This window comes from Silurus aristotelis (assembly GCF_946808225.1).
Source record: "Silurus aristotelis genome assembly, chromosome: 23".
In the NCBI taxonomy this organism is placed as follows: Eukaryota; Metazoa; Chordata; class Actinopteri; order Siluriformes; family Siluridae; genus Silurus; species Silurus aristotelis.
This window is the reverse complement of record NC_139596.1, coordinates 19,836,314-19,851,313: the sequence shown is the minus strand read 5'-3', so window position 1 is coordinate 19,851,313 and position 15,000 is coordinate 19,836,314. Positions and strand designations below refer to the sequence as shown.

General features: G+C 44.1%; 1 protein-coding gene and 2 long non-coding RNA genes across 3 annotated transcripts in view; 1 reads left to right on the top strand and 2 right to left on the bottom strand.

Annotated features, from left to right (window-relative positions):
- Positions 1–8,120: 8,120 nt before the first annotated feature.
- On the bottom strand, positions 8,121–9,007 carry LOC310718591. The gene is made up of 2 exons (XR_014531195.1): positions 8,883–9,007; positions 8,121–8,819 (listed from the first exon to the last, which is right to left on the bottom strand). It is a non-coding gene; the product is annotated as an uncharacterized lncRNA (long non-coding RNA).
- Positions 9,008–9,217: 210 nt separating this feature from the next.
- On the top strand, positions 9,218–13,207 carry LOC310718583. The gene is made up of 8 exons (XR_014531188.1): positions 9,218–9,349; positions 9,395–9,551; positions 9,635–9,894; positions 10,066–10,140; positions 10,440–10,587; positions 11,424–11,530; positions 12,612–12,772; positions 12,884–13,207. It is a non-coding gene; the product is annotated as an uncharacterized lncRNA (long non-coding RNA).
- Positions 13,208–14,471: 1,264 nt separating this feature from the next.
- Positions 14,472–15,000, bottom strand: part of LOC310718516 (transmembrane protein 132C) — a 30,064-nt gene continuing 29,535 nt past the window's right edge. The window contains exon 5 of the mRNA XM_083527397.1: positions 14,472–15,000. This exon is cut by the window's right edge and continues 796 nt beyond it. Coding sequence (XP_083383523.1) covers positions 14,738–15,000 — 263 coding nt within the window. The 3' untranslated portion in view covers positions 14,472–14,737.

Below are 15,000 nucleotides of genomic sequence, written 5' to 3'. Positions count from 1 at the left end.
TCTCTCTCTCTCTCTCTCTCTCTCTCTCTCTCTCACTGTGTCTCTTTCACTCTCTCTCTCTCTCTCTCTCTCTCTCTCTCTCTCTCTCTCTCTCTCTCACTGTGTCTCTTTCACTCTCTCTCTCTCTCTCTCTCTCTCTCACTGTGTCTTTTTCACTCTCTCTCACTGTGTCTCTTTCTCTCTCTCTCTCTCTCTCTCTCTCTCTCTCTCTCTCTCTCACTGTGTCTCTTTCACTCTCTCTCTCTCTCTCTCTCTCTCTCTCTCTCTCTCTCTCTCTCTCTCTCTCTCACTGTGTCTCTTTCACTCTCTCTCTCTCTCTCTCTCTCTCTCTCACTGTGTCTCTTTCTCTCTCTCTCACTGTGTCTCTTTCACTCTCTCTCTCTCTCTCTCTCTCTCTCACTGTGTCTCTTTCACTCTCTCTCTCTCTCTCTCTCTCTCTCTCACTGTGTCTCTTTCTCTCTCTCTCACTGTGTCTCTTTCACTCTCTCTCTCTCTATCCCTCTCTCTTTCTCGTTGTTTTTTTCTCATGATAAACAGAAACATTTGTTTCGCTGAAGAATTACCGAGTTATAAAGCAAGCAGAAAAATAACTGCAGAAACATATATCTACAGTGAGGAAAATAAGTATTTGAACACGCTGCTATTTTGCAAGTTCTCCCACTTAGAAATCATGGAGGGTCTGAAATTGTCATCGTAGCTGCATGTCCACTGTGAGAGACATAATCTAAAAAAAAAAATCCAGAAATCACAATGTATGATTTTTAAACTATTTATTTGTATGATGCAGCTGCAAATAAGTATTTGAACACCTGAGAAAGTCAATGTTAATATTTGGTACAGGAGCCTTTGTTTGCAATTACAGAGGTCAAACGTTTCCTGTAGTTTTTCACCAGGTTTGCACACACTGCAGGAGGGATTTTGGCCCACTCCTCCACACAGATCTTCTCTAGATCAGTCAGGTTTCTGGCCTGTCGCTGAGAAACACGGAGTTTGAGCTCCCTCCAAAGATTCTCTATTGGGTTTAGGTCTGGAGACTGGCTAGGCCACGCCAGAACCTTGATATGCTTCTTACAGAGTCACTCCTTGGTTATCCTGACTGTGTGCTTCGGGTCATTGTCATGTTGGAAGACCCAGCCTCGACCCATCTTCAATGCTCTAACTGAGGGAAGGAGGTTGTTCCCCAAAATCTCGCAATACATGGCCCCGGTCATCCTCTCCTTAATACAGTGCAGTCACCCTGTCCCATGTGCAGGAATACACCCCCAAAGCATGATGCTACCACCCCCATGCTTCACAGTAGGGATGTGTTCTTGGGATGGTACTCATCATTCTTCTTCCTCCAAACACGTTTAGTGGAATTATGACCCAAAAGTTCTATTTTGGTCTCATCTGACCACATGACTTTCTCCCATGACTCCTCTGGATCATCCAAATGGTCATTGGCAAAGTTAAGACGTGCCTGGACATGTGCTGGTTTAAGCAGGGGAACCTTCCGTGCCATGCATGATTTCAAACCATGACGTCTTAGTGTATTACCAACAGTAACCTTGGAAACGGTGGTCCCAGCTCTTTTCAGGTCATTGACCAGCTCCTCCCATGTAGTCCTGGGCTGATTTCTCACCTTCCTTAGGATCATTGAGACCCCACGAGGTGAGATCTTGCATGGAGCCCCAGTCCGAGGGAGATTGACTGTCATGTGTCGCTTCTTCCATTTTCTAATGATTGTTCCAACAGTGGAGCTTTTTTCACCAAGCTGCTTGGCAATTTCCCCGTAGCCCTTTCCAGCCTTGTGGAGGTGTACAATTTTGTCTCTAGTGTCTTTGGACAGCTCTTTGGTCTTGGCCATGTTAGTAGTTGGATTCTTACTGATTGTATGGGGTGGACAGGTGTCTTTATGCAGCTAATGACCTCAAACAGGTGCATCTAATTTAGGATAATAAATGTAGTGAAGGTGGACATTTTAAAGGCAGACTAACAGGTCTTTGAGGGTCAGAATTCTAGCTGATAGACAGGTGTTCAAATACTTATTTGCAGCTGTATCATACAAATAAATAGTTTAAAAATCATACATTGTGATTTCTGGATTTTTTTTTTAGATTATGTCTCTCACAGTGGACATGCAGCTACGATGACAATTTCAGACCCTCCATGACTTCTAAGTGGGAGAACTTGCAAAATAGCAGCGTATTCAAATACTTATTTTCCCCACTGTATATATATACATACACGTGCAGGATTGTGTGTGTGTGTGTGTGTGTGTGTGTGTGTGTGTGTGTGTGTGTGTGTGTGTGTGTGTGTGTGTGCGTGTTGAATACACTAAATGGCATGGGCACACATTGTGTGTACAGTATGTTGTGGTTCTGGGCTGTCTTTGTGCTCCTGAAGTAGGTGGGCAGTTAGTAAGGGGCCAAGAGGCTTGTCTGAGCAGTGACACAGTGGGAGACAATGAGAGTGAGACAGAGAAAAGGAGACAATGAGACAGTGAAAGTTAAACAGTAAGAGAAAGACAGTGAGATGGAGACAATAAGACAGTGAGAGTGAGACAGTGACACAGTGGGAGTGAAACAGTGAAAGAGAGACCATGAGACAGTGAGAGGGAGACAATAAGATAGTAAGAGTGAGACAGCAGGAGTGAAACAGTGAGCATGAGACAGTGAGAGGGAGACAGTGAGACAGTGAGAGTCAGTCAGTGAGAGGGAGACAGTGAGACAATAAAAGTGAGACAGTGAAAGGGAGACAGTGAGACAGTAAGAGTGAGACGGAGACAGTGGGATAGTAAGACAGTCAGAGGGAGACAGTGAGAGGGAGACTGAGAGGAAGACAGTGAGACAGTAAACATCAGACAGGGAAAAGAAGACAGTGAGATGGAGACAGTGAGACAGTGAGACAGAGAGAAGGAGACAGTAAGAGTGAGACAGTGAGACAGTAAGAGGGAGACTGTGAAAGTGAGCGTGAAAAGGAGACAGTGGGAGGGGGACAGTGAGGGAGAAGGTGAGGGTGAGGCAGCTAGACTGAGACAGTGAAACAGTGATAGTAAGACAATGAGAGAGAGAGAGAGTAAAAGTGAAACAGTGAGAGAGAGACAGTGAGTGGGAGACAGCAAGACAGTGAAAGGGAGACAGTGAGACAGAGAGAAGGAGACAGTAAGAGTGAGACAGTGAGACAGTAAGAGGGAGACTGTGAAAGTGAGCGTGAAAAGGAGACAGTGGGAGGGGGACAGTGAGGGAGAAGGTGAGGGTGAGGCAGCTAGACTGAGACAGTGAAACAGTGATAGTAAGACAATGAGAGAGAGAGACAGTAAAAGTGAAACAGTGAGATTGAGACTGGAAGACAGTGAGAGAGAGACAGTGAGTGGGAGACAGAAGGACAGTGAGAGGAAGACAGTGAGACAGAGAGAAGGAGATAGTAAAAGGGAGACAGTGGGGCAGTATGAGGGTGACAGTGAAAGTGAGAGTGAAAAGGTGAGACAGTAAAACAGTGATAGTAACACAATGAGAGAGAGAGAGAGACAGTAAAAGTGAAACAGTGAGAGAGAGACAGTGAGTGGGAGACAGCAAGACAGTGAAAGGGAGACAGTGAGAGAAAAACAATGAGAGTGAGAGAGTAAAAAGGAGAGTGTAAGACAGTGAAACAATAACACAGTGAAAGGGAGACAGTGAGAGTCAGACAGTGAAACAGTTAAAGGGCGACACCAAGAGAGAGAAAGTGAGGTGAGAGTCAGACAGTGAGTCAGTGAGAGGAATACAGTGAGACAGTGGGAGGGAGATAGTGAGAGTGAGATTCAGGAAGTGAGACATTGAGAGTGAGACATTAAGATTGAGACAGTAAAAAGGAGACAGTAAGACAGTGAAAAGGAGGCAGTAAGGCAGTGAAAGGGAGACAGTGATACAGTGGGAAGGACACAGTAAGACAGTGAGAGGGGGAACTAAAAGTGAGGCAGTGAGAGTCAGACAGTGAGAGGGAGACATTGAGGCAGTAATAGGGAGACAATAAGAGGGAGACAGAGGGACAGTGAGATAGAGACAGTAATGCAGTGAGTGTGACAGTAAAAGTCAGACATTGTCCCAATGTCTGTCTCCCACTGTCTCCCTCTCAGTGAGAGTAAAACACTGAGAGTCAGAAAACAAAAGAGAGAGAGAGACCATGAGATGGAGACCGTGATACAGAGACAGTGAGAAGAAAACAGTGAGAGGAAAAAGTAGGGATACAGTGAGAGAGATGCAGTGAGACTTTGAGAGTGAGCCAGTGAGACAATGAGAGTCAGACAGTAAAAGTGAGACCACAAGATGGAGAGAGGGGGACAGTGAGAAGGAGACAGTGAGACAGTAAGAGGGAGATAGTGAGAGTAAGACAGTGGGAGTGAGACCATCAGATGGAGACAGTGAGAATGAGACAGTGAGACAGTAAGAGGGAGACAGTAAGAGTGAGACAGTGAGAATGAGACCATGAGATGGAGACAGTGGGACAGTGAGAAGGAGACAGTGAGACAGTAAGAGGGAGACAGTGAGAGGGAGACAGTGAGACCATAAGAGTGAGACAGTAAGAGTCAGACAGTGAAAGTGAGACCATAAGATGGAGACAGTGGGACAGTGAGAAGGAGACAGTGAGACGATAAGAGTGAGACAGTGAGAGTCAGACAGTGAAGTGAGACCATAAGATGGAGACAGTGGGACAGTGAGAAGGAGACAGTGAGACAGTAAGAGGGAGACAGTGAGACGATAAGAGTGAGACAGTGAGAGTCAGACAGTGGGAGGGAGACCATCAGATGGAGACAGTGAGAATGAGACAGTGAGACAGTAAAAGGGAGACAGTGAGACGATAAGAGTGAGACAGTGAGAGTCAGATAGTGAAGTGAGACCATAAGATGGAGACAGTGGGACAGTGAGAAGGAGACAGTGTAAGGAATAAATGAAATAGTGCAAGTGAAACCCAGAGCAAAAAAAAACGCAGAGTTACGATTTTGTCAATAACAAAATATAATTTACCTTCAAAAAGGGTGTGTGTGTGTGTATATGTGTGTGTGTGTGTATATGTGTGTGTGTGTGTGTGAGTTTACAAGACTATAAATGTAATTTTTAGAGCTTTTATGACCAGAAAGTTATGTGCTGCTGTTCAGTGATGTTCTCGTGGTAGTTGCGCTGATGTTTTTGAGGTAGATGCGTTGATGTTCTTGTGGTAGATGCGTTGATGCTTTCGTTCTTGGGGTAGTTGCGTTGATGTTCTTTTGGGAGTTGCGCTGATGTTCTTGTGGTAGTTGCGTTGATGTTCTTGTGGTAGTTGCGTTGATGTTCTTGTGGTAGTTGCGTTGATGTTCTCGTGGTAGTTGCGTTGATGTTCTCATTGTGGACATTAGAACTCTGATGTGTTTCCCTGCAGCACATGTAACAGTGCGTGTAGTTTCAGTTCACATTGCTGGAAGTATTGGAACTGATTAGCATGTTAGCTAAGTTTCTGTGTTACTGAAGCTGCATGAGATGTAAAATGACACATCAGGGTCTTGACCATGTAATGAAATAAAGCTGACTCAGTGAACTGAATCTCACCTTTAACCGTGAGAGAATGAGGGGAGAAAATGCAGACAGAAAAGTGTTTTTTTTCTGTTCAGTGTTAACTCTGAGCTACGGGGAGCGTCCCTCATTGCTAATGCTAAAGCTAGCAGAGTACCGCAGTGTGTTAATATAAAGTGACGTGTGGTTTAGCGTGAACTGACTCTCCGTCTGTTCCAATCACAGCAGATACACTGGAGCCCTCAATGTGGGGTTTTCTCCTCTCGCTTCCACACCACACTGCTCAGTGCTTTCTGCTCAACCTGAGTTCATCTGATAAAGACTGTGGCCTCAGATAATCAGACCGACTCTTCACTGTACTTCCATACTTTATAGAAATGCTGAAAAGAGACTGTTTATATTTCGCTTCCACACACACAGTAAACACTTGTGATCAAATCAGGAAACGACTCGGTGAACTGAACAGCCTGAAATGAATAAAGTCACTGAGACACATCTTTTATCTTCAACTTATTTCTTCTTCTTCTACTTCCGGCTGCTCACATCTACACTGTTCCCACCTCCCTCTCATCTCTTTCCTGGTACAGTTTCCTGTTATGTGACTTTGTTCTGAAAGCAACTATTTACAGGAGAAATGAATAAAATAAAACCCTGTCAGTGTTAGCTGTCATTTCTCCTCTCTTCATTTTCTCCTCTATTTCTCACCTTTGTCTCAAATCTTATCTCCTCGCTCTCATCCATCTCCTTGCTTTCTCATCCTTGTCTCACCTCTCTTCCATGTCTTAACCCTCTCTCATGTGTCTCATCTATGTCTCACCTGTCTTCCATGTCTGAACCCTCTCTCATGTGTCTTATCCATGTCTCACCTGTCTCACCTCTCTCCCATGTCTCACCTCTCTCATGTGTCTAATCCATATCTCAATTCTCTCATGTCTCATCAATATCTCCCCTCTCTCTCATGTCTCACCTGTCTCTCATGTTTTAACCCTATCTCACTTGTCTCTTCTCTCATCCCTGTCTCACTTCTCTTCCATTTATCAACGTTCTGTTTCTCCCCTCACAGTTGGCAAATTAAAATCTGTATAAACGTTAATACTTTATTTTTATAAATAAACCACTTCAGTGCTTTAATATAAAGAGTAGAATCCTTCACACTGCAGCTTTAGTGTAGATCCGCTCACCGTGTGTGTGTGTGTGTGTGTGTGTGTGTGTGTGTGTGTGTAGATTCACAAGCACTTGTGTGTGACTAAAACGACGGTGTGCTTTAATGAATGCAAAACTGAAATGAAACACAGTCCAGAGTCACAGAGTGCTTCCATTTCTCTCACTAATGTCGCGTGTCGCTCGTGTGTGTGTGTGTGTGTGTGTGTGTGTGTGTGTGTGTGTGTGTGTGTGTGTGTGAATGAAAGCTTGCATGTCTCAGTCACTCGCTCAGCAAATATGTATTTGATACGAGCAGTAAATCAGTGGAGCGATGCTGAAACACGTGTTAATGGAGGGCGCTAAATTGGAATGGAATTTGTTTTTAAAAAAAGAGCTGAAGTGATGGAGCGAGTGAACGAGGAGAGAAAACTAACAGCAGAAAATAAGAGAGCGAGAGAGAGAGAGAGCGAGAGAGAGAGAGAGAAACTTCTTCAGTAGTGGAGTGGAGTGTGTGGTGAAGTGAGAGAAGCGAGTTCTATGTTCTTCAGGGAGAAGTCGGTTCTGTAGGTTCTGAGTTATTTTCTATAAGAACATGAATGACCTGGTGAAGTGAACCAGACCAGAACCAGACCATTAAACTGCATTTATATTTACAGACTCCCTTCACAAAACACTGAAGAGAAAGGGATGGAAACCTGGCAACCAGAAAATCCTCCATTTGTGTGCAGCAGCAGTTCAGCGACCATTTATTTATTATTATGATAACAATAATAATAATAATTATTAATATTATTATTATATTATAATTTTTTATAATAATTATTATATTTAGGGTATTGGACCTGATGCTGCTAGTGATCTTGTTTCTCGTACAGGTACTGATGTCTAAAAAGTGATGGTGTGCTGAAAGCTGATTGGTCAGTTGTGCGCTCGGTGAAGTGATTTGTGAGAGCGAGAGGAAGATGAAGTCAGAGAGTCGCTTTGAAGTCACATCTGCAGGAGACCGCTGGCCTTCATCATGGAACAGAACGTCTCTAATGCACATTACACACAATTTCCCCTGTTTTAGCGTCGCACAGGGGCTCTGGCTCTTCATCTAATGCACATAAACATCATAACAACATCAAATATTTCTCTTACACACACACACACACACACACACACACACACACACACACACACACACACACACTCTCTCTCTCTCTCTTTCTCTCTCAAACACACACAGTGCAAGGCAAACAGTCTCATCAAATCCACCAGAAATACAAACAAAGAGGGAACATTTCAGGAGTTTCTGCTTCCTGTTAAATCTCAGACACTGAGAAAAGAAAAGAAAAGAAAAGAAAAGAAAAGAAAAGAAAAGAAAAGAAAAGAAAAGAAAAGAAAAGAAAAGAAAAGAAAAGAAAAGAAAAGAAAAGAAAAGAAAAGAAAAGAAATCATGGTTGAGGTGAAATTAATCAAAAGCACATAAGCAGTCTAAATGTTTTATTTTATCAGGATATAAATGTTGTTTGGATAAAAGAGTAACACACACACACACACACACACACACACACACACACACACACACACACACACACACACACACACACACACACAGCTTCGGCTTCGTCCTCTTTAATATTCACATGAATTTCCTCAGCACTTTATTTACATCCTAGAATATAATACACTTACAAATAAATATTGCATTCGTACACTTCTACATTTAAACGTTAACGCCGTGAATATATGTTTCACCTGAGCATTCAGCTGGGCGGGGCGGGGCGGGGCAGGGCGGGGCAACTCTCCCCGTAAACAAGTCCAATAAATTAACCAATCAGGAATGGGGGAGGAGAAAACGACAGGAAGTAATGCACAGGATCTTACATGTGTAAAAAGAACATGTACATCAGGTGTAGAAAAAAAAACATTTGTTAAACAAAATATAATCGCAGATCAGACACGTCATGGCTACTGTGTGTGTGTGTGTGTGTGTGTGTGTGTGTGTGTGTGTGTGTGTGTGTGTGTGTGTGTGTGTGTGTGTGTGTGTTTCTGTATGGAAGCTCGTTAAGGTCCGGACTGATCCCGAGTCGCTCAGTCTAAATGAATCAGCTGCTACACACTTCAGATCAGACCAACACATCAGACACAAAACCTTCTCCAACAAACCCATCCCTCCATCCTTCTCTCATCCTCTTATTCATCCCTTCATCCTTCCCCTTATCTTCTCATTTAATCCTCCACCCTTACCTCATCCTCTCATTCATCCCTCCATCCTTCCCTCATCCTCTCATTTTCTCTCCATCCTTCCCTCATGCATCCAAACATCCCTCCATCCTTTATACATCCCTCTATCATCATCTCATGCATCTGTCCATCCCTCCATCCTTCTCTCATTTCATTATTTATCCTTCCATCATTCCCCCATCCTTCCATCATCCTCTCATTCGCCCCTCTATCACTCTACTGCTTGTGGTCTTCTCAGTGTCTCGAGAAAATTATGTGACCGTTTGATATTTCACTCCTGAACTTAGGCTTTTGTTCTAATTTATGATGTGGTGTGTGTTGGCATGTATGTCATGTGTCTGTAATGTGTGTGTCAGTGTGTATTTCCTGTGTACAGGGTGTGTGTTTGTGTAAGGTGTGTGTAGAGTGTGTCTACGGTGAAAGGTGTGTGTAGGATGTAACGTGTGCATAGAATGTGTGTAGGGTGTAAGGTGTGTGTAGGGTTTAAGGTGTGTAGAGTGTGTGTAGTGTGTAAGGTGTGTGTAAATTGTGTATAGGGTGTGTGATAGTGTGTAAGCTGTGTGTAAGGTGTGTCTAGGGTGTAGAGTGTGTGGTAGTGTGTAAATTGTGCGTAAGATCTGTGTAGTGGGTAAGAAGTGTGTGGTGGTGTGTAAAGTGTTTGTAGTGTGTAAGGTGTGTGTGTAGAGTGTGTGTACGATGCAAAGTGTCCGTATAGTGTAAAGTGTGCATAGAGTGTATGTTGTGTAGCGTGTAAGGTGTGTAGTGTGTAAGGTCTGTGTAGTGTGTGTAGTGGGTAAGGTGGGTGTAGATTGTGTGTAGAGTGATGCATGTGATCAGACCAGGTGTCTGGTAGTGTGTAGGGTGTGTGTCGAGAGTAAGGTGTGTGTGTTAATGTGTAGGGTGTGTAGGGTAGAGTGTAAGGTGTTTGTGGTACAGTGTAAGGTGTGTGTGGTAGCGTGTACGGTGTGTGTGTTAGTGTGTAGGGTGTGTGTAGAGTGTAAGGTGTGTGTAGAATGTAAGGTGTGTGTTGTAAAGTGTAAGGTGTGTGGTGTGTGGTAATGTGTAGGGTGTGGTAATGTGTAGGGTGTGTGTAGAGTGTATGGCGTGTGTGGTAGTGATTAGGGTGTGTGTGTGTGGGGGGGTGTAGAGCGTATGGTGTGTGTGGTAGAGTGTAAGGTGTGTGTAGAGTTTAAGGTGTGTGTGTAGAGTGTAAGGTGTGTGTGTGTGTGTAGAGTGTAAGGTGTCTGTGGTAGAGTGTAAGGTGTATGTAGAGTGTAAGGTGTGTGTGTGTGTGTGTGTGTGTGTGTGTGTGTGTGTGTGTGTGTGTGTGCTAGTGTGTAGGGTGTGTGTAGAGTGTAAGGTGTGTGTTGTAAAGTGAAAGGTGTGTGTAAAGTGTGTGGTAATGTGTAGGGTGTGGTAATGTGTAGGGTGTGTGTAGAGTGTACGGCGTGTGTGGTAGAGATTAGGGTGTGTGTTGTAGACTGTAAGGTGTGTGTGTGTGTGTGTGTGTGTGTGTGTGTGTGTGTGTGTGTGTGTGTGTGTGTGTGTGTGGAGTGTAAGGTGTGTGTACAGTGTGAGGTGTGTGTAGAGTGTAAGGTTTGTGTATAGTGTGAGGTGTGTGTAGAGTGTAATGTGTGTGGGGTAGAGTGTAATGTGTATGTGGTAGTGTGTATGGTGTGTAGAGTGTAAGGTGTGTGTACAGTGTGATGTGTGTGTGGTAGAGTGTAAGGTGTGTGTCTGTTTGTGTGTGTGTATGTCAAGTCAAGTCAAGTTTATTTGTATTGCGCTTTTCACAACAGACATTGTCTCAAAACAGCTTTACAGAAATCAACAGTGAAGGTGAATGGTGTGTGTTTATCACTGATGAGCAGCCGTGGCGACTCATCAGTATGTGTGTGTGTGTGTGTGTGTGTGTGAGTGGTTGTGTGTTGGGTGTGTGTAGACTGTAGGGGGTGTGTGTACAGTATAAGGTGTGTGTAGAGTGTAAGGTGTGTGTGTTAGAGTGTAAGGTGTGTGTGTTAGAGTGTAAGGTGTGTGTAGATTGTAAGGTGTGTGTGTAGAATGTAAGGAGTGTGTTGTAAAGTGTAAGGTGTGTGTGTAGATTGTAAGGTGTGTGTGTGTAGAGTGTAAGGTGTGTGTGTGTAGAATGTAAGGTGTGTGTTGTAGAGTGTAAGGTGTGTGTGGTATGTGTAGGCTGTGTGTAGAGTGTACGGTGTGTGTGGTAGACTGTAAGGTGTATGTAGAGTGTAAGGTGTGTGTGTGTGCTAGTGTGTATGGCGTGTGTGTAGAGTGTAAGGTGTGTGTGGTATGTGTAGGCTGTGTGTAGAGTGTACGGTGTGTGGGGTAGAGTGTAAGGTGTGTGGGGTAGTGTGTAGGGTGTGTGTAGAGTGTAATGTGTGTTGGGTAGAGTGTAAGGTATGTGTGGTAGTTTGTAGGGTGTGTGGTAGAGTGTAAGGTGTGTGTGTGTGTAAAGTGTCAGGTGTGGGTAGAGTGTAAGGTGTGTGTGGTAGAATGTAAGGTGTGTGCGTGTGTGTACAGTGTGAGGTGTGTGTAGAGTGTAAGGTGTGTGTAGCGTGTCAGGTGTGTGTGTGTAGAGTGTCAGGTGTGTGTACAGTGTGAGGTGTGTGTAGAGTGTAAGGTGTGTGTAGAGTGTCAGGTGTGTGTAGATTGTAAGGTGTGTGTGGTAGAATGTAATGTGTGTGTGTGTGTGTGTGTGTGTGTGTGTGTGTGTGTGTGTGTGTGTGTGTGTGTGCAGTGTGAGGTGTGTGTAGAGTGTAAGGTGTGTGTTTGTGTAGTTTTCTAACACGCTACAATCCGTCACGCTCCCTGAGATCTCAAAACTCTGGACTTCTAGTAGTTCCTAGAATAGCAAAGTCCACTAAAGGTGGTAGAACATTTTCACATTTAGCTCCTAAACTCTGGAACAGTCTTCCTGACAGTGTTCGGGGTTCAGATACACTCTCCCAGTTTAAGTGTAGATTAAAGACGTATGTTTTTAGCGAGTTCTACACATAACACACATCACATCATAACCTTGTGCTCCAGAACATCTGATCACATCACATTATCAACTTGTGCTGTTAATATCATGAACAGCAGCTACGCTAATTCCTCTCCACTGCTTCTCTTTCTCTCCCCATCCCGAGGCATCCTGAGGTTGCTCCAGCTCCAGTCACGTCCCACCTCATGAAGATTATGGACCTTTAAAGAAGTAGATGCCCACAAACATCCCGAACCATCTAGAGACGTACCAGTGCCAGCTGGATCCCACTTCATGTGTGGAGTTTGGACACTGGACCTTCTGGAGTGTTTAAAGGTTTTGGCATGGAGAAGCTGGTGTTGGATCTGTGATGATCTCAGATGTTGAGCTATTTTATTAGTTGCTCAGTAGCTCCTGGTTCCAAAACATCATCTGACTGTAAAAGACTGTAGAAAGATCATCAGTCATAATCACACACTCCAGTGCTCATGTTAGTTCTCACTCTCCAGTGTTCTGTAGTGTTTAAAGACTATAATCACACTCTTGATGTCACCCACATGAGGATGAGGTTCTGCTTTTGAGTCTGGTTCCTCTCAAGGTTTTTCTTCATAACATCTAAGGGAGTTTTTCCTTCACCACAGTTGCCCCCAGTCTTCATCATCACTTTATTCTTAAATTCTGTAAAGCTGCTTTAAAATAATGTCCACTGTGAAAAGTGCTACAGAAATAAACGACTTTAAAACTTGACTAAGGTGTGTGGTAGTGTGTAAGGTATGTGTAGTGTGTCGGTGTGTGGTAGTGTGTAGAGTGTGTGTAGTGTGTAGAGTGTTTGTAGGGTGTTTGTAGTGTGTAAGGTGTGTGTGGTATGTAGGATGTGTGTAAAGTGTGTGGTACTGTGTAGGGTGTGTGAAGTGTAGAAGGTGTTTGTGGGGCGTGTGATAGTGTGTAGAGTGTGTCATAGTGTGTAGAATGTAAGGTGTGTGTAGTGTGTAAAGTGTGTGGTAGTGTGTAGGGTGTGTGGTAGTGTGTAGGGTCGGTGTAGAGTGTGTATTGTGTAAGCTGTGTGTAGTGTGTAGGGTTTGTGTGGTAATGTGTAAGGTGTGTGTAGTGTGTAGAGCGTATGGTAGTGTGTAGGGTGTGTGGTAGTGTGTAAGCAGTGTGTAGGGTGTGTGTAAATTGTGTGGTAGTGTGTAGGGTGTGTGTAGAGTGTGTATTGTGTAAGGTGTGTGTAGTGTGTTGGGTTTGTGTGGTAATGTGTAAAGTGTGTGTAGTGTGTAGGGTGTGTGGTAGTGTGTAAGCAGTGTGTAGGGTGTGTGTAGAGTGTGTGGTAGTGTGTAGGGTGTGTGTGTGTGTGCAGTGTATAAGGTGTGTGGTAGTGTGTGTGTGTGTGTGTGTGTGTGTGTGTGTGTGTAGTGTGTGTGTGTGTGTGTGTGTAGTGTCTGTGTGAGAGTGTGTGTGAGTGTGTGTGTGTGTGTGTGTGTGTGTGTGTAGTGTGTGTGTGTGTGTAGTGTCTGTGTGAGAGTGTGTGTGAGTGTGTGTGTGTGTGTGTGTGTGTGTGAGTGTGTGTGTGTGTGTGTGTGTGTGTGTGTGAGTGTGTGTGTGTGTAGTGTGTGTGTGTGTGTGTGTGTGTGTGTGTGTTGTATGGTTGTGTGTAGAGTGTGTGGTAGTGTTTAAGGTGTGTGTAGTGTGTGATAGTGTGTAGAGTGCATGGTGGTGTGTAGGATGTGCGGGGTGTGTAAGGTGTGTACAGTGTGTGATAGTGTGTAATTGTGTGTGTGTGTGTGTGTGTGTGTGTGTGTGTGTGTGTGTGTGTGTGTAGTGTGTGTGTGTGTGTGTTGTATGGTTGTGTGTAGAGTGTGTGGTAGTGTTTAAGGTGTGTGTAGTGTGTGATAGTGTGTAGAGTGCATGGTGGTGTGTAGGATGTGCGGGGTGTGTAATGTGTGTACAGTGTGTGATAGTGTGTAATTGTGTGTGTGTGTGTGTGTGTGTGTGTGTGTGTGTGTGTGTGTGTGTGTGTGTGTGTGTGTGTGTGTGTGTGTGTAGTGTGTGTGTGTGTGTGTTGTATGGTTGTGTGTAGAGTGTGTGGTAGTGTTTAAGGTGTGTGTAGTGTGTGATAGTGTGTAGAGTGCATGGTGGTGTGTAGGATGTGCGGGGTGTGTAAGGTGTGTACAGTGTGTGATAGTGTGTAATTGTGTGTGTGTGTGTGTGTGTGTGTGTGTGTGTGTGTGTGTGTGTGTGTGTGTGTGTGTGTGTGTGTGTGTGTGTGTGCACCACATCACTTTCTTCTACATGTTTAAACACTCCTGCTGCTGTTTATTGTGGGAAATCCTGTACTCTAGAGTGAACAGGTTCAGAGCTAAAGCTCACCCACCTCCTGTGAAGGAAGAACTTCACACACACACACACACACACACACACACACACACACACACACACACACACACACACACACACAGCACACATACGCACACACATGCACGAACACACACACACAAACTCAATTATAATAACAACTTCTCTCTCTCCTTGTTGCTTTTGGACTTTCTTTCTTTCTTTCTTTCTTTCTTTCTTTCTTTCTTTCTTTCTTTCTTTCTTTCTCTCTTTCTCTGTGCTTTTTTTATTCTTAGTGTATTTATTCTTAATCTTAAACACGTTTTTTATGAAATAAAGTCAATGAATAAACATTTAATCTGTTCATCTTTCACTTGATTATTGTCATCTTTTTTCTTGCTCTCTCCAGTCTGGGTGAATATATTCCTCCTCTGTGCAAAGGCATTACAGGTGAGTTTGTATTGAGTCTGTTCTCTCTCTCTCTCTCTCTCTCTCTCTCTCTCTCTCTCTCTCTCTCTCTCTCTCTCTCCTTTTTTAATTCCTTTGTTCACAGATTGTCTTGCAGTCTCTCCATATACGTCCCCACATCCACGTCCTGACACACCCACTTTATATCGTCTTCGTTTCCTATCACGTTGGCGTATGGCATGCTCTCGTCCGTCATCACTGTCGTGAAAGGTGTGAATTTGACTCTCTTTTTCACGCTCGGCTCCGCCCCTTCCTGTGTGTGGGTGGAGCTTCTTTTCTGAGACCCGCCACCATTCAGGTTGAGGTTTAGTAGATATTTGCTCTCCTCCACACCTTCGTTGC